At 42.6% G+C, this 18,060-nt stretch overlaps 1 protein-coding gene across 1 annotated transcript; it reads left to right on the top strand.

The window, feature by feature from the left end:
* The first annotated feature begins 505 nt into the window (after positions 1-505).
* Positions 506-4,777, top strand: si:dkeyp-75b4.10 (C-type isolectin Sp-CL4). The gene is made up of 5 exons (XM_053343231.1): positions 506-581; positions 1,498-1,625; positions 1,714-1,845; positions 2,704-2,812; positions 4,710-4,777. The coding sequence occupies exons 1-5, from the start codon at positions 506-508 to the stop codon at positions 4,775-4,777; spliced, it is 513 nt and encodes a 170-aa protein (XP_053199206.1).
* The last annotated feature ends 13,283 nt before the right edge of the window (positions 4,778-18,060 follow it).

An 18,060-nucleotide genomic window follows, 5' to 3' on the forward strand; every position in this document is an offset into this window, starting at 1 on the left:
AAGCTTTAAATGCCGATCAAAGTGTCTTAACTCTTACAGGCAGCTAATATTCATGATTATTTTTACCCCTTCTTGTCTTTTTAAATACCGCCTATGTTGTCTTGTGTTTCTTTTCCATTTCTACATCATATAGGCTGCAACTAACAATTATTTATGATTATCGATTCTTGATCATTTAAGTTTAGGAAAATTATGAAAAATGTTTATCATTGTTTTTCAAAGCCCAAGGTGATGTTCTTAAATGTCTTATTGTCTTCAAAAGTCAAAGATATTCAGTTTATTGTCATAGAAGACTACAGCAACCAGAAAATATTCATATTTAAGAAGCTGGAATCAGACAATTTGGACACTTGGCAGCTGTCTTTTTATGGTGTACAGAACTTAAAATCACTTTGTTATTGAAAGTAACAAGTTGTTTGATTTGTGGATTATGTTGTTTTAAACATCTCCTCACTGACTGTGTCACATTTCCAGGTGATATTGTAGCAGTGAGACTTGCTGAGCCATGCGTCCAGCTGTGGTAACTCCAGCGCTGCTGCTGGTGGTTCTGCTGTGTGTCGACAACACTGAGCAGACCAGCGGTGAGAACTCCTATAAACACATTATATCACAGCAAAGTTAATTCAACACTGTATTAAGTACATTTTATTCCATTTCAGCTGGAAATATGAACATTTTACTTGACGACAATACATTTATTTTACAGCTGTGGTTACTTTTTATTTTTCAGATCTCAGATTTAACCAGTGCTTCTCCTTGTTATGTTTTAGATGTCGCTAATTTGTACAGACAATAAGTACAGAGGTGATATGTAACTGAGTACATTTACTCCAGTACTGTATTAAAGAACAGTTAGAGGTACTTGTACTTTACTGTAGTACAGTTTGAGGTACTAGTACTTTACTCCAGTACAGTTTGAGGTACTTGTACTTTACTGTAGTACAGTTAGAGGTACTTGTACTTTACTGTAGTACAGTTTGAGGTACTTGTACTTTACTGTAGTACAGTTTGAGGTACTTGTACTTTACTCCAGTACAGTTTGAGGTACTAGTACTTTACTGTAGTACAGTTAGAGGTACTAGTCCTTTACTGTAGTACAGTTGGAGGTACTAGTACTTTACTGTAGTATTTCCATGTGAGGTACTTTCTACTCCACTACATTTATTGAACAGCTTTAGTTACTTTTCAGATGCAGATTTGACACAATGGAAAATATAACAAGCTTTTAAAATACAACTCATTGTTAAAGATGAAACCAGTCAGCAGTGTGTAGTCGGCTCACATTTCAGATGTCTATGAGTTGTTAACAGCTCCACCAAATACTGATTCTTCCCTCTAAACTTCTCACATGCTTTCATTTCAATAAATGTTCAAATGATCCAATATTTCAGCAAAAATCAAAGATTAGAGAAAAAGATCCAAAAAACTGAAAACACATTTGTGTATCAGAACTTAGTCTTTTCTTCTTTCCCATTAATCATGTGGTGTTTTATACAGATGAGAAAAAAATGGAGACCATGTGTGGAAGATATGCACTGAGGTATTGCGGTAACGGATGGTACCGGCTGGATCAGGATCGCTGCATGAAATTTTTCTCACATCCAAAAACCTTCGAGAAGGCCGAGGTGATACAAACACACACACAGGCGTCACCGTTCACACTCGTCTTGTGCTGACAGTCACGGTGAAGACTCATCCTTGTTCACGTTTCAGGAACACTGCAACGACGTTGGCAACCACCTGGTGTCCATTCACGACGAAGAGCAGAGGATCCGTTTGGACTGCCTCGCCTGGAACCGTAAGAAGGCACTGCAACCTTTTTGGATTGGAGCCAAAAGTCGCAGGGTAAGAAATAAACACCTCGATGTGACCGAACGACTAAACTGATGATGTGGAATGGGTGAATATTCATCTCAATGATCACAAGAATCCAACGCAATTAGAAGAAACCCAAACTTTACTATTTATCTGGTGCTAGCAGGTGGTTGGTTTAGCTTAGCATAGAGACTGGAAACAGCTAGCATGCCTCTATCCAAAGGTAACAAAACCCATCTAGCACCTTTGGAGCCAGGGAAGGGGATTGATTTATTATGTGTGGATATGAAAAATATTAACTCATTGGACCCCCAAAAAGGCCACCAAAAAATATGCAACAGCTTCGTATGCTTCTTCAGAAAACATTGTACCACTAGCTTTACCTAACAGACGCTGCAGATTATAATTTTAGGCAGTAATGGACCTGAAACTGTAGAAGAAGAGTGACTCTTGTGGTTTAACTCAAACTGGATTGAGTTCAGTCGGTTTTGGAAATGTGACTGACCCCTCTCATAAAAGACTGAGAAGCATAAAAGCAAGAACAGCACGAACCCCCAAGCTGTACGACTTTTTAATAACCAATAGTTTTATGTATGATCTCCCTCAGCAGGTGCCTTAGTACTGTTTCTCTATGTTCTATTTATTTTATTATATTTATCTTATTGATGTACTTCATTTATCTTGGAAAAAAAATTCCAATCGACTATGCCGACATGGCAATGAAGTTTTAAATCTTGAATCTTGAATCTTGAAAGGCCGAATACTGCACCATGCTAGCTTCAATGAGAACACAGTCCAGCTTTCTCCTTCTCCTTCTGGATGTATGGCAGTAAAATCTGATCAGTAAATCTCGCCTCTGATCTCTAACTGAGTGTTTTGTATTTTCAGGAGAAGTTCGAATACACCGATGGATCTTACTTTGATTATACTAGCTGGCATTACAAGGTGTCAAACTACTTCCTGGATAAATACAGCTGCACTCTCTCAAACTACAAAGGTAAGCAAAAATGAAACCATTATTTGTTTTTGTTGCTTATATTTTTGAAAAAGTTATAATTAGAGTTGTTCCGATGTCTCCAATCTGATACCACGTAATGTAAGAATAAACTTTATTGTAGTTTCACACCCAGATAAAACGGCACTTTTCTCAAAAATCTTTTCTACTTCATTGTCCCAAAATAGCAGCTTACACCTTAAGATCTCCTCTATCCTTCCTCTCTCTCCTCTCCTTCCTCTCTCTCCTCTCTCTCCTCTCCTTCCTCTCTCTCCTCTCTCTCCTCTCCTTCCCCCCTCTCTCTCCTCTCCGTCCTCTCTCTCCTCTCTACTCCAACCGGTCGAGGCAGATGTTCTCCCACTCTGAGTCTGGTTCTGAGGGTTCTTCCTGTTAAAAGGGAGTTTTTTCTCGCCACTGTTGCTCATGTGGGAATGTTGGGTCTCTTTAAAGTTAAAACCTGAAGAGTTCGGGTTAGACCTGCTCTATGTGTAAAGAGCCTTAAGATGACTTTATTGTGATTTGGCGCTATACAAATGAAGATTGATTGATGATTGATTGAAGATAAACTGTGCATCCATTGGCAACTGATTTCCAGTATATAGTGTAACATTAGCCATCAGTGAAATGTCAGCAGTTTGCCAATATTTTACAATGGAAAGTCCCACCATTAATATGTCCAATAAACACGGCATTAGTTTAGTTTAGTGTTGCCAATTCTTATAAAGCAATAGAAGATGGATCACACCAATCATATCACTTCCATACAGTGTTAGTAGTACACAGCTGTTACTCTTTTTTAAGGCAGTAGTCTCAGATTGATACTCGGTATTGGCCGATATGCAAGTTCAGGTATCGGGAAAGAAAAATTGGTATTGGAACATATTTAGTAATAATGATTATTGCAAATTTACAGCTGACTGAGATTCAGTGCAGGGTTATAATGAAGGGAACATATGCCACTAAAATAAGTAGTGGTTTACAGGTCTGGCTTTAAAAATGACAGTTACTGTTATTTTCCAGATCTCACATTAGAGAATTTACTGCTTTTCTTTGTCTTGCTGTGAGGTAGATTAAGTATCTTTGGTTTTTGGATGGCTGGTCAGACAAAATAAGACATTCATTGATCCACTTTCACTTTGTGCTCTATAGGAAATTGTGGTTGGCATTTCTCACAGTTGTATAGACCAAAATGATTAATTGAGACAAATCAAACAAATTACTGGTTAAATGGATCGATAATGAAAAGAATCATCAGTTGAAGGCATGAAATCATTTTAAAGTAGAGTAGTTAGATGAAGTATGTATTTTAAATAAGTGTAATTTGTTCTCAACAGATAGGGGGCAGTAGGAGAACTTTTTGAACCTCAAGGTTTTGACTGAAATGATTAAAATGATAAATTAGTGGCAGCAGCTTATGTGAACATGATTCTGACTGAATGTTTTGACGCCTTGTTTAACCCTTTATTGGGCAAATAATTATATTTGGTAACTTCTGTAAATATCCTTCCTTCCTTCCTTCCTTCCTTCCTTCCTTTCCTTCCTCCCTGCCTTCTTTCTTCCCTTCCTCTTTTCCTTTCTCTCCTTCCTTCCTTTCCTTCTTTCCTTCCTTCCTTCCTTCCTTTCCTTCCTTTCCTTCCTTCCTTCCTTCCTTCCATCTGTTCTTACTCCCTCCATCCTTCTCTCTTTCTTTCCTCCCCCCTACCTACCTTCCTTCCTTCCTTCTTTCCTCCGTCCCTCCTTCCTTTCCTTCCCTTCCTTCCATCCATCCATCCTTCCTTCCTTCCTTCCTTCCTTCCTTCCTTCCTTCCTTCCTCCCTTCCTTCCTCCCTTCCTTTCAATGAGTGTCCTATAAAGGTTTAATAAACTAACGTTGTTCTGTTTCCTGTCTCCTGTGTTTCAGCTTGGGGAGCTTGGGGCTTCGCAGGATGCACCCACAGATACATGTACGTGTGCACTAAACACGCATAAGCATCATCAACTTTCACTATTTGCCTTTGGTGTTGATGTTGACACCTGATCAGCTGTTGATAACATTTAATATTATCAATAAACGTTCCAGCAAACGAGTCCGTACTTCTTGTCTCATTTTTTCTGGTCAGTAAAATAACTGTTAACCTTCGATCTCTGCCTCTTAAAGTCTTTATTCGAGTCTTCTTGAGAAAAACGACTGCTTTTATATGAGATCGAGAGTCCCAGTTATGAGTCTGATCATATTCAGCATATCTGGAAGACATAGAAATCTGGTTCATATCCCCATACATGATGATAAATACTAGTATCCAGGTGACTGATTACTGGTTGCTATTAGCGACAAGACAAACCAGCTCTCTAACTGTTAATCTTGAGTTTATTTGACCGTTTAAACTATTCTTCCTATTGAAAATGACTTTTAACTACCAGCAGGTTTACAGTAGCACTAACATTTATAAATTGCTGGATTAAGGTAATTTCTTTTGTTTTGATGTGTGGCCATATAGTAACGTTTCTTCAGTAGCATAATCATTCAGTTCAATTCAGATAGCATAGTCGGGTTTCTCCAAACTAAGATAAGGTCTTCAACTTCAACTTCAACTTCAATCTTATTAAGATCCCAAAGGGCAAAAGGTCTTGCAGGCCAAAGACAACAATTAAAGGATAATTACCGTTTTTTACAACCTGGAACTTATTTCTAGCATAAAATACGATCATTTACTCACCCAGACAACGTTGGTGTCATTTGGAGTCGTTCTCCAGTGTTGCGGCGCGTATATCCGTATAATGCGAGTACACGGGGCACCGAAGCGCAGCCTCTATATAACACATATTCTGCCACCAAACTCGTTCATTTCACCAATATTTAGTTATGATACGTTAGTGCTGTTCCCCTCCAAGCCCGTGGTGGCATGTTATCAACATCCAGATCAGATGATGTCAGATCAGAGGTTATCTATGAGAGGTTGGTTGTCTGGGTGAGTAAATGATCGTATTTTATGCTAGAAATAAGGTCCAGGTTGTAAAAAACTGTAATTATCCTTTAAGACAACAGAAAGGACAGCACATAGAACAATATCTGACATAAAGAACAGGACTTCAATATTAAAACTAAGATTATGGGTTGAGCATAGCTCAGCGGGTAGTGCACCCGCCCCATGTGTTGAGGCTACAGTCCTCGTTGCAGGCGATCCCGGTTCGAATCCCGAGCCGAGCGGTCTTATCCTGCGTGTCATTCCCCCTCTCTCTGCCTCCTGTTTCCTGTCTCTCTCCACTGTCCTGAACATTAAAGGCAAAAAAGCCCAAAAAATATACTTTAAAAAAAAAAAAAAGCTAAGATTATACATAACAATGTTAAAAATGAATGGTATGGAAGTGAAAATTGCATTAAAGTGCATTGTGTCTATCTTCATTTTGTAAAGTGCAGCTTATTTAATAGATTGCAACTGGCACAAATTCAATATACAGTAAACTTAAGTCCATGTAAACACAGTTAATGATAGCATCAGTCGTTATGTCAACGGATCTAAAACAACAGGACAGCGCCCTCTAGCAGCTGTAGTAATAGTAAATAAGATGGGACAGCAACACATTTTGGTGTATTATACTGTGTGTTTTAAAATATTTCTTTGATACTTACAGCTACAATCGGAAAAACTGACACAATAATCCTGAATTCAAGACAAAAGGAGATACAGAGAATAATTAAACGAAAGCTGATATAAGAAATCTTTGTGCTCAGACTGGGAAACAATAACTATATAGTAGCTTTAGTAGTGATAGTAACTGTATACTCAAGCATATAAAAGGTAAATATAGATGAATATATGTCCATCTGTGCAGGTCTGAGAGATTATAGATCTTTATTGTCATTGTGCAAAACATACAATGAAGTTTAGGAGCACTAAAGGAGCGAGCTAAAATATCTAAAAATACATAAATGCATCCATTCATTCCACTCACCCTCCCCCCTACCTTCCTTCCTTCCTTCTTTCCTCCATCCTTCCATTCCTTCCTTCCATCTGTCCTTCCTCCCTCTCTTCCTTCTTTCTTTCCTTCCTTCCATCTGTTCTTCCTCCCTCCCTCCTTCTCTCCTCCCTTCCTTCTTTCCTTCCTCCATCCCCCTTTCTTCTTCCTTCTTTCCTCCTTCCTTCCATCCATCCATCCATCCTTCCTTCCTTCCTTCTTTACTTCCTTCCTTCCTTCCTTCCTTCCTTTCCTTCCTTCCTTTCCTTCCTCCCTGCCATCTTTCTTCCCTTCCTCTTTTCCTTTCTCCCTCCCTTGTTCCTTATTTCCTCCGTCCTTCCTTCCTTCCATCTGTCCTTCCTCCCTCCCTCCTTCTCTCCTCCCTTCCTTCCTGATATAAGAAATCTTTGTGCTCAGACTGGGAAACAATAACTATATAGTAGCTTTAGTAGTGATAGTAACTGTATACTCAAGCATATAAAGGTAAATATAGATGAATATATGTCCATCTGTGCAGGTCTGAGAGATTATAGATCTTTATTGTCATTGTGCAAAACATACAATGAAGTTTAGGAGCACTAAAGGAGCGAGCTAAAATATCTAAAAATACATAAATGCATCCATTCATTCCACTCATACTTCCTCCCTCCCTCCTTCTCTCTTTCTTTCCTCCCCCCTACCTTTCCTCCATCCTTCCTTCCTTCCTTCTTTCCTTCCATCCTTCCTTCCTTTCTTCCTTCCTTCTTTCTTCCTTTCCTCCCCCCTCCTTCTCTCTTTCTTTCCACTCCCATACCTTCCTTCCTTCCTTCTTTCCTCCATCCTTCCTTCCTTCTTTCCTCCATCCTTCCTTCCTTCCTTTCCTCCCTCCCTCCTTCTTTCCTCCCTTCCTTCTTTCCTTCCTCCATCCCCCTTCCATCCTTCCTTCCTTCCTTCCTTTCTTCCTTCCTTTCTTCCTTCCTTTCCTCCCCCCTCCTTCTCTCTTTCTTTCCACTCCCATACCTTCCTTCCTTCCTTCTTTCCTCCATCCTTCCTTCCTTCCTTTCCTCCCTCCCTCCTTCTTTCCTCCCTTCCTTCTTTCCTTCCTCCATCCCCTTCCTTCCTTCCTTTCTTCCTTCCTTCCTTCCTTTCCTCCCCCTCCTTCTCTCTTTCTTTCCACTCCCATACCTTCCTTCCTTCCTTCTTTCCTCCATCCTTCCTTCCTTCCTTTCCTCCCTCCCTCCTTCTTTCCTCCCTTCCTTCTTTCCTTCCTCCATCCCCCTTCCTTCCTTCCTTCCTTTCTTCCTTCCTTTCTTCCTTCCTTTCCTCCCTCCCTCCTTCTTTCCTCCCTTCCTTCTTTCCTTCCTCCATCCCCTTCCTTCCTTCCTTTCTTCCTTCCTTCCTTCCTTCCTTTCTTCCTTTCCTCCCCCCTCCTTCTCTCTTTCTTTCCACTCCCATACCTTCCTTCCTTCATTCTTTCCTCCATCCTTCCTTCCTTCCTTTCCTCCCTCCCTCCTTCTTTTCTCCCTTCCTTCTTTCCTTCCTCCATCCCCCTTCCTTCCTTCCTTCCTTCCTTTCTTCCTTCCTTTCTTCCTTCCTCCTTTCTTCCTTTCCTCCCCCCTCCTTCTCTCTTTCTTTCCACTCCCATACCTTCCTTCCTTCCTTCCTTCTTTCCTCCATCCTTCCTTTCTTCCTTTCCTCCCTCCCTCCTTCTTTCCTCCCTTCCTTCTTTCCTTCCTCCATCCCCCTTCCTTCCTTCCTTTCTTCCTTCCTTTCTTCCTTCCTTCCTTCCTTTCCTCCCCCTCCTTCTCTCTTTCTTTCCACTCCCATACCTTCCTTCCTTCCTTCTTTCCTCCATCCTTCCTTCCTTCCTTTCCTCCCTCCCTCCTTCTTTCCTCCCTTCCTTCTTTCCTTCCTCCATCCCCCTTCCTTCCTTCCTTTCTTCCTTCCTTTCTTCCTTCCTTCCTTCCTTTCCTCCCCCTCCTTCTCTCTTTCTTTCCACTCCCATACCTTCCTTCCTTCCTTCTTTCCTCCATCCTTCCTTCCTTCCTTTCCTCCCTCCCTCCCTCCTTCTTTCCTCCCTTCCTTCTTTCCTTCCTCCATCCCCCTTCCTTTCTTCCTTCCTTTCTTCCTTCCTTTCTTCCTTCCTTCTTTCTTCCTTTCCTCCCCCCTCCTTCTCTCTTTCTTTCCACTCCCATACCTTCCTTCCTTCCTTCTTTCCTCCATCCTTCCTTCCTTCCTTTCCTCCCTCCCTCCTTCTTTCCTCCCTTCCTTCTTTCCTTCCTCCATCCCCCTTCCTTCCTTCCTTTCTTCCTTCCTTTCTTCCTTCCTTTCCTCCCCCTCCTTCTCTCTTTCTTTCCACTCCCATACCTTCCTTCCTTCCTTCTTTCCTCCATCCTTCCTTCCTTCCTTTCCTCCCTCCCTCCTTCTTTCCTCCCTTCCTTCTTTCCTTCCTCCACCCCCTTCCTTCCTTTCCTCCCTCCCTCCTTCTTTCCTCCCTTCCTTCTTTCCTTCCTCCATCCCCTTCCTTCCTTCCTTTCTTCCTTCCTTTCTTCCTTCCTTCCTTCCTTTCCTCCCCCTCCTTCTCTCTTTCTTTCCACTCCCATACCTTCCTTCCTTCCTTCTTTCCTCCATCCTTCCTTCCTTCCTTTCCTTCCATCCTTCTTTCCTCCCTTCCTTCTTTCCTTCCTTCCTTCCTTCCTTCCTTCTTTCTTCCTTTCCTCCCCCCTCCTTCTCTCTTTCTTTCCACTCCCATACCTCCCTCCCTCCTTCTCTCCTCCCTTCCTTCTTTCCTTCCTCCATCCCCCTTTCTTCTTCCTTCTTTCCTCCTTCCTTCCATCCATCCATCCCCCTTCCTTTCTTCCTTCCTTCCTTCCTTTCCTCCCCCCTCCTCTCTTTCTTTCCACTCCCATACCTAATATAAATATATATAAAATATCTAAAAATACATAAATGCATCCATTCATTCCACTCGTACTCTCATCTGTACAGCAACATAAACCATTCACTCATTCACTGCCAGTATATGCAGTTAAAATGGGTTTTTAAAAAAGTGCTCAGAGATATTATTGCACATCATTATGGTGATTATGGCTTTGGGATAGAAACTGTTCATAAAGCAGCTGAAAGCCAAAATATCCTTCCTTCCTTCCTTCCTTCCTTCCTTCCTTCCTTCCTTCCTTTCCTTCCTCCCTGCCTTCTTTCTTCCCTTCCTCTTTTCCTTTCTCCCTCCCTTGTCCCTTCCTTCTTTCCTTCCTTCCTTCCTTTCCTTCCTTCCATCTGTTCTTCCTCCCTCCCTCCTTCTCTCCTCCCTTCCTTCTTTCCTTCCTCCATCCCCCTTTCTTCTTCCTTCCATCCTTCCTTTCTTCCATCCATCCTTCCTTCCTTCCTTCCTTCCTTCCTTCCTTCCTTCCTTCCTTCATTTCCTTCCTCCCTGCCATCTTTCTTCCCGTCCTCTTTTCCTTTCTCCCTCCCTTGTTCCTTATTTCCTCCGTCCTTCCTTCCCTTCCTTCCTTCCATCCGTCCTTCCTCCCTCTCTCATTCTCTCCTCCCTTCCTTCTTTCCTTCCTTCCTTTCCTTCCTTCCATCTGTTCTTCTTCCCTCCCTCCTTCTCTCCTCCCTTCCTTCTTTCCTTCCTCCATCCCCCTTTCTTCTTCCTTCCATCCTTCCTTTCTTCCATCCTTCCTTCCTTCCTTCCTTCCTTCTTTCCTCCATCCTTCCTTCCTTCCTTTCAATGAGTGTCCTATAAAGGGTTAAAACAAATAAAAGCAACAAAAAAAAACAAAAACAAATATACTTTATGGGGCGCCTTAAGATATTTTTGGTTCTGAATAAACACATAAAGATGAATATGTGCGATCGCCTCTGGCCTGAAAACTGTAAAACAAACATTACAGTCCATCACATAATATGTGAGGGGAACCAACAGTGTTTGCTTTAACAACACTGGACGGATGATGGATGACGTTTATGTGTTTTATTGGTACTGTTTTGCATACCAGCCTGTTAACAATGCAACATAAACCATTCACTCATTCACTGCCAGCATATGCAGTTAAAATGGGATTTTAAAAAAGTGCTCAGAGATATTATTGCACATCATTATGGTGATTATGGCTTTGGGATAGAAACTGTTCATAAAGCAGCTGAAAGCCAAAATATCCTTCCTTCCTTCCTTCCTTCCTTCCTTCTTTACTTCCTTCCTTCCTTCCTTCCTTCCTTCCTTCCTTCATTTCCTTCCTCCCTGCCTTCTTTCTTCCCTTCCTCTTTTCCTTTCTCCCTCCCTTGTTCCTTATTTCCTCCGTCCTTCCTTCCTTTCCTTCCTTCCATCTGTTCTTCCTCCCTCCCTCCTTCTCTCCTCCCTTCCTTCTTTCCTTCCTCCATCCCCCTTTCTTCTTCCTTCCTTCCTTTCCTCCCTCCCTCCTTCTCTCTTTCTTTCCTCCCCCCTACCTTCCTTCCTTCCTTCTTTCCTCCATCCTTCCTTCCTTCCTTCCATCCGTCCTTCCTCCCTCTCTCCTTCTCTCCTCCCTTCCTTCTTTCCTTCCTTTCCTTCCTTCCATCTGTTCTTCCTCCCTCCCTCCTTCTCTCCTCCCTTCCTTCTTTCCTTCCTCCATCCCCCTTTCTTCTTCCTTCCTTCCTTTCCTCCCTCCCTCCTTCTCTCTTTCTTTCCTCCCCCCTACCTTCCTTCCTTCCTTCTTTCCTCCATCCTTCCTTCCTTCCTTCCATCCGTCCTTCCTCCCTCTCTCCTTCTCTCCTCCCTTCCTTCTTTCCTTCCTTCCTTCCTTTCCTTCCTTCCATCTGTTCTTCCTCCCTCCCTCCTTCTCTCCTCCCTTCCTTCTTTCCTTCCTCCATCCCCCTTTCTTCTTCCTTCCATCCTTCCTTTCTTCCATCCTTCCTTCCTTCCTTCCATCCTTCCTTCCTTCCATCCATCCTTCCTTCCATCCATCCATCCTTCCATCCTTCCATCCTTCCTCCCCCCTACCTTCCTTCCTTCCTTCTTTCCTCCTTCCTTCCTTCCTTCCTTCCTTCCTTCCATCCCCCTTCCTTCCTTCCTTCCTCCCTTCCTTTCAATGAGTGTCCTATAAAGGGTTAAAACAAATAAAAGCAACAGAAAAAAACAACAAATATACTTTATGTGGCGCCTTAAGATATTTATGGTTCTGAATAAACACATAAAGATGAATATGTGCGATCGCCTCTGGCCTGAAAACTGTAAAACAAACATTACAGTCCATCACGTAACATGTGAGGGGAACCAACAGTGTTTGCTTTAACAACACTGGATGGATGACGTTTTAACCCTTAAACAGACAACGTGCACCAGGAGATACAGTGTCCTCCCGGGTCCTTCCTTTCTTCCTTCCTTCCTTCCTTCCTTCCTTCCTTCATCTGTCTGTCCTTCCTTCCTTCCTTCCTTCCTTCCTTTCTTCCTTCCTTCCTTCCTCAGATCTAAGTTCAGCTGTTAGGGTAAATGTTCCCTCCTTCTGTCCTTCCTTTCTTCCTTCCTTCATCTGTCCTTCCTTTCTTCCTTCCTTCATCTGTCCTTCCTTCCTTCTTCCTCCCTTCCTTCCCTTCCTCCCTCCTTTCCATCCTTCTTCCCTCCCTCCCTTCCTACCTTCCTTCCTCCCTCCCTCCTTCCTTTCCTTCCTTCTTCCTCCCTTGCTTCCCTTCCTTCCCCCTTCCTTCCTTCTTCCCTCCTTCCCTTCCTTCCTTCCTTCCTTCCTCAGATCTAAGTTCAGCTGTTAGGGTAAATGTTCCCCCCTTCTGTCCTTCCTTTCTTCCTTCCTTCATCTGTCCATCCTTTCTTCCTTCCTTCATCTGTCCTTCCTTCCTTTCTTCCTTCCTTCATCTGTCCTTCCTTTCTTTCTTTCTTTCTTCCTTCCTTCCTTCCTTCCTTCCTTCTTTCTTCCTCCCTCCTTCCTTTCCTTCCTTCTTCCTCCCTTGCTTCCCTTCCTTCCCCCTTCCTTCCTTCCTTCCTTCCTTCCTTCCTTCCTCAGATCTAAGTTCAGCTGTTAGGGTAAATGTTCCCTCCTTCTGTCCTTCCTTTCTTCCTTCCTTCATCTATCCTTCCTTTCTTCCTTCCTTCCTTCATCTGTCCTTCCTTTCTTTCTTCCTTCCTTCTTCCTCCCTCCTTCCTTTCATTCCTTCTTCCTCCCTTCCTTCCCTTCCTTCCCCCTTCCTTCCTTCTGCCCTCCTTCCCTTCTTCCCTCCTTCCCTCCCTCCCTCCTTCCTTTCCTTCCTTCCTTCCTTCCTTCCTTCCTTCCTTACTTTAGGTGCAAATGACATAACTAGTAAGGCCTGTTTAAGGGTTAAGTGTTCATTATTACCATTAAGTTTATCCAGAGGAGCTTTGTCATCATTTGCTTCTTTCTCTTCTTTTTTATTTAGTTTTAAATCATAATAATATACATTTCTTTCCAAAAGTGAAACTAAAAACAGCCTTTCTGGACAAGTCTGCATGAGTTGGGACCATGTGGGTAGTTATGGTTTTAAAACGTGAAGCCAATAAACCTGCATTCTTTCTAACGGCCAGCAGGGGGCAAAGGAAATCACCCCTTCCTGTCTTTTTTCCTACTTCCTTCCTTCCTTCCTTTCTTTCTTCGTTCCTTCTTTCTTGTCTTCTCTTCCTTCAATCTGTCTTTCTTCTCTTTCTTCTATCTTTTCTTCCTGTCTTCTTTTCCTTTCCTTCCTTCCTTCCTTCCTTTCTTCTCTTCCTTCCATCTGTCTTTCTTCTCTTTCTTCCATCTTTCCTTCCTGTCTTCTTTTCCTTTCCTTCCTTCCTTCCTTCTTTCTTGTCTTCTCTCCCTTCAATCTGTCTTTCTTCTCTTTCCTCCATCTTTTCTTCCTGTCTTCTTTTCCTTTCCTTCCTTCCTTCCTTCTTTCTTGTCTTCTCTTCCTTCAATCTGTCTTTCTTCTCTTTCCTCTAACCAAGCTAGCAGCTAGTGGTAGGGTTAGCTCCACCGTAACGTCTGGCTCCAACAATCTGATACTGAAGGCTCCAAATGATGGATGTACGGTAAGAAGAACTGAATGCAGCCACAACACCTTGAAGCTAGAATCTTTACGTAGGTCTTACAGGACTGACTGAGCATCATTTTCAGTCCAGTCCAATCCATGTGGGTAGTTATGGTTCTAAAACGTGAAGCCAATAAACCTGCATTCTTTCTAACGGCCAGCAGGGGGCAACTACAGACACTCACCCGACTTTTCACTTGATTTATTACCTCAGTGGACAGTTCCTTCATGAGTTTATGGCCTCAACCACTAGTTCTACTTCTTCTTATATACAGCATGATGTTCACTCTGTAGATCCGGGTCAGATATAAAGTGAAATAGACGATAAATAAGAGTATACGTAAACATGGCATAACCCCAGATTCAGAGAGTTTAGACAGAGCCGTCACTATTTCATTATGAAAGTTAATTGTAACATTTTGGTCGCCTTAATAAGACTTGTTCAGAGTTTGATGTAATTAAAAGACGGTCTAAAGGCAGGGGTGTTAAACATGCGGCCCGTGGGCCAGAACCGGCCCGCCAAGAGGTTTTCTTCCTGTCTTCTTTTCCTTCCTTCCATTTGTCCTTCCTTCCTTCTTTCCTTCCTTCTCTTCCTTCCATCTTCCCTTCTCTTCCTTCCATCTTCCCTTTCCTTCCTTCTCTTCCTTCCATCTTTTCTTCCTGTCCTCTTTTCCTTCCTTCCTTCCTTCCATCTTGTAATGATCCGGCCCACATCAGATCAAATTGGGGCTGTATGTGGCCCTTGAATGAAAATGACTCTGCTGCTCTAAGGAGTCGGCTAGCTGTTTAGTTTTTCTGGTACCATTTTGTTTTAATGGTTTTAAGCTTGTTTCCACAAAGCAAAATGTAAACGCACCAAACTAACCAAGCTAGCAGCTAGCCGTAGGGTTAGCTCCACCGTGACGTCTGGCTCCAACAATCTGATACTGAAGGCTCCAAATGATGGATGTACGGTAAGGACTGGATGCAGAACTGAAACCTTGAAGCTAGAATCTTTACGTAGGTCTTACAGGACTGACTGAGCATCATTCTCAGTCCAGTATCCAGCTCTTTATTAAACATCCAAGCCTCAGAACAGCTGTCCGCAAACCAATGGGCGATGCCTCCTTTCTTCGATCCTTCTTTCTTGTCTTCTCTTTCCTCCATCTTTTCTTCCTGTCTTCTTTTCTTTTCCTTTCCTTCCTTCCTTCCTTCCTTCCTTCCTTCCTTCCTTCCTTCCATCTGTCTTTCTTCTCTTTCTTCCATCTTTCCTTCCTGTCTTTTTTTCTTTCTTTCCTCACACACCGAACTAACCAAGCTAGCAGCTAGCCGTAGGGTTAGCTCCACCGTAACGTCTGGCTCCAACAATCTGATACTGAAGGCTTCAAATGATGGATGTACGGTAAGGACTGGATGCAGCCGCAACACCTTGAAGCTAGAATCTTTACGTAGGACTGACTGAGCATCATTCTCAGTCCAGTATCCAGCTCTTTATTAAACATCCAAGCTTCAGAACAGCTGTCCGCAAACCAATGGGCGATGCCTCCTTTCTTCGTTCCTTCTTTCTTGTCTTCTCTTTCCTCCATCTTTTCTTCCTGTCTTCTTTTCCTTTCCTTTCCTTCCTTCCTTCCTTCCTTCCTTCCTTCCTTCCATCTGTCTTTCTTCTCTTTCTTCCATCTTTCCTTCCTGTCTTTTTTTCTTTCTTTCCTCACACACCGAACTAACCAAGCTAGCAGCTAGCCGTAGGGTTAGCTCCACCGTAACGTCTGGCTCCAACAATCTGATACTGAAGGCTTCAAATGATGGATGTACGGTAAGGACTGGATGCAGCCGCAACACCTTGAAGCTAGAATCTTTACGTAGGACTGACTGAGCATCATTCTCAGTCCAGTATCCAGCTCTTTATTAAACATCCAAGCTTCAGAACAGCTGTCCGCAAACCAATGGGCGATGCCTCCTTTCTTCGTTCCTTCTTTCTTGTCTTCTCTTTCCTCCATCTTTTCTTCCTGTCTTCTTTTCCTTTCCTTTCCTTCCTTCCTTCCTTCCTTCCTTCCTTCCTTCCATCTGTCTTTCTTCTCTTTCTTCCATCTTTCCTTCCTGTCTTTTTTTCTTTCTTTCCTCACACACCGAACTAACCAAGCTAGCAGCTAGTGGTAGGGTTAGCTCCACCCTCTCGTCTGGCTCCAACAATCTGATACTGAAAGCTTCAAATGATGGATGTCTGACTGACTGAGCATCATTTTCAGTCCAGTATCCAGCTCTTCATTAAACATCCAAGCCTCAGAACAGCTGTCCGCAAACCAATGGGTGATGCCTTGCGTATAGACGAAGAGGAAGCGAAATTCACTGTGGTTACAGTTCAGTACATACAGCAGTTTATTATGTAACGGAAACCATAAACCAGATGAGTCAACTTCTTACTTCTTGCTGCTTTACTGAGTTAATAAAACTCAGAAAGATTTTATATAAACAGTATTTTATCTTAATGTTCTTTTCTTTAAACTCAGTCGACTGTAAAAGAGTAAAAGAAAGAATCAAACATTTAGAGGAACTTTTTAGGGGGGGTAAGAGGGAGGGGGGTTATGCATTTCTATATTTGCATTAAAATGCAACATGCACATTTCCCCTCATAAGCTTATTCTCATGCTCACTACCTCTTTTCACGCATCACTTCCACCTGTAGCCCCTTTGCATTTTACTTCCTCTCTCTCTCTTTATACTTATGAAATACTCATGATCCTCTTCACGTATGCTGCTGTTTCTCAATAATAACATATAAGTTTTTCCATTTTGATCTGAGAGCGACTCTACAGGAATCAGGTAAGACCACACAGACTGATGCTATGACGCTGGAACTAAATTTGATATTAACTTTCCTAATATGTAGTCTGACTGTGTGTCTGGTGGGTCGACATTATGCTGCTTCACATTTTACGGCTATTTTTGTAAAAACAACAGATAGATGGCAAGAAATGGGAAACATCTGAGGAAATAAGGCTGTAAAAACTGTGTGAGTGCAGTTTGGGTCTCTTTTTCTGTCACAGCTGAGACCCAAGTCAAATCTGTGCAAATCTGTGTGTGTGTGTGTGTGTGTGTGTGTGTGTGTGTGTGTGTGTGATGTCAGTTACCAAAAGTGTGTGGATATTCAAATACTGTACTGTAAACTTCGTGGCACAAGTTTCCTGCTTCATTAATTCTCTCAAATCCAAGATAATTTATGGGAGGCCGTTTAGGGTGAAAACATTGAAATATGTGCACACACACATTGAAAACGTGCACATACGCACATTGACAATGTGCACACAAGCATTTAAAACGTGCACACACACATTGACATGATCTGCAGACACGCACTGAAAATTTCCACACTCTAGCACCTTCTCACACAGCGGGATATAGGCTACTATGAAATGTCCCCACAAGTATCCATAAACATGTGCTGTCCCCACAAGTGTTCATAAACAGGAATGTGTGTGTGTCTACTGTAGAGCTGATGTTTGTTCTGATTGTTAGAGAGAGTGTTAGTCTTCAGGAAATGAATGTAAGTCTATGTGAAAACCCCAAAAGTGACAAGAGGTAGTATATGTGTGTGTGTGTGTGTGTGTGTGTGTGTGTGTGTGTGTGTGTGTGTGTGTGTATTTAGACGCCGTGGCAAGTAGCTGTCCAAGATGGCGGTGCCTTCTGGTTATATTGAAACAAATTCTGGGCGCACTGACATTTTACACACACACTCAGATACACACACACACACACACACACACAGGCGCACACACACACACACACACACACACACACACACACACACACACACAAGTAGCCTATATCCCGAGTGTGAAAATTTTCAGTGCGTGTCTGCACATCATGTCAATGTGTGTGTGCACGTTTTAAATGCTTGTGTGCACATTGTCAATGTGTGTGTGCACATATTTCAATGTTTTCACCCTAAACGGCCTCCCATATTAATTTAGTTTCTTTTGTTTAACCCTTTTAACCCTTTATAGGACACTCATTGAAAGGAAGGGAGCTAGGAAGGGAGGAAGGGAGGAAGGAAGGGAAGGAAGGAAGGAAGGGAAGGAAGGAGGGACGGAGGAAAGAAGGAAGGAAGGATGGAAGGAAGGAAGGAAGGAAGGAAGAAAGGGAAGGAAGGAGGGACGGAGGAAAGAAGGAAGGAAGGAAGGAAGGTAGGGGGGAGGAAAGAAAGAGAGAAGGAGGGAGGGAGGAAGGACATTTTGTCTTTTTATTTGAAGGATGGATACAAACATAGCATTCATTGTCCATGTGTCACTTTTGTCTGTGTGACTGGAGAGATGCTCTGGTACAGATTGATGATGTATTCAGGAGTCTCT

The sequence above is a fragment of the Scomber japonicus genome, chromosome 22 (genome assembly GCF_027409825.1).
Source record: "Scomber japonicus isolate fScoJap1 chromosome 22, fScoJap1.pri, whole genome shotgun sequence".
In the NCBI taxonomy this organism is placed as follows: Eukaryota; Metazoa; Chordata; class Actinopteri; order Scombriformes; family Scombridae; genus Scomber; species Scomber japonicus.

Bases quoted from the DNA above. Each gene is read 5' to 3' on its own strand.
- si:dkeyp-75b4.10 (XM_053343231.1), top strand. From the start codon at position 506: ATGCGTCCAGCTGTGGTAACTCCAGCGCTGCTGCTGGTGGTTCTGCTG. The intron at 582-1,497 runs GTGAGAACTCCT...TGTTTTATACAG, and splicing joins CAACACTGAGCAGACCAGCG to ATGAGAAAAAAATGGAGACC. The intron at 1,626-1,713 runs GTGATACAAACA...TTCACGTTTCAG, and splicing joins AAACCTTCGAGAAGGCCGAG to GAACACTGCAACGACGTTGG.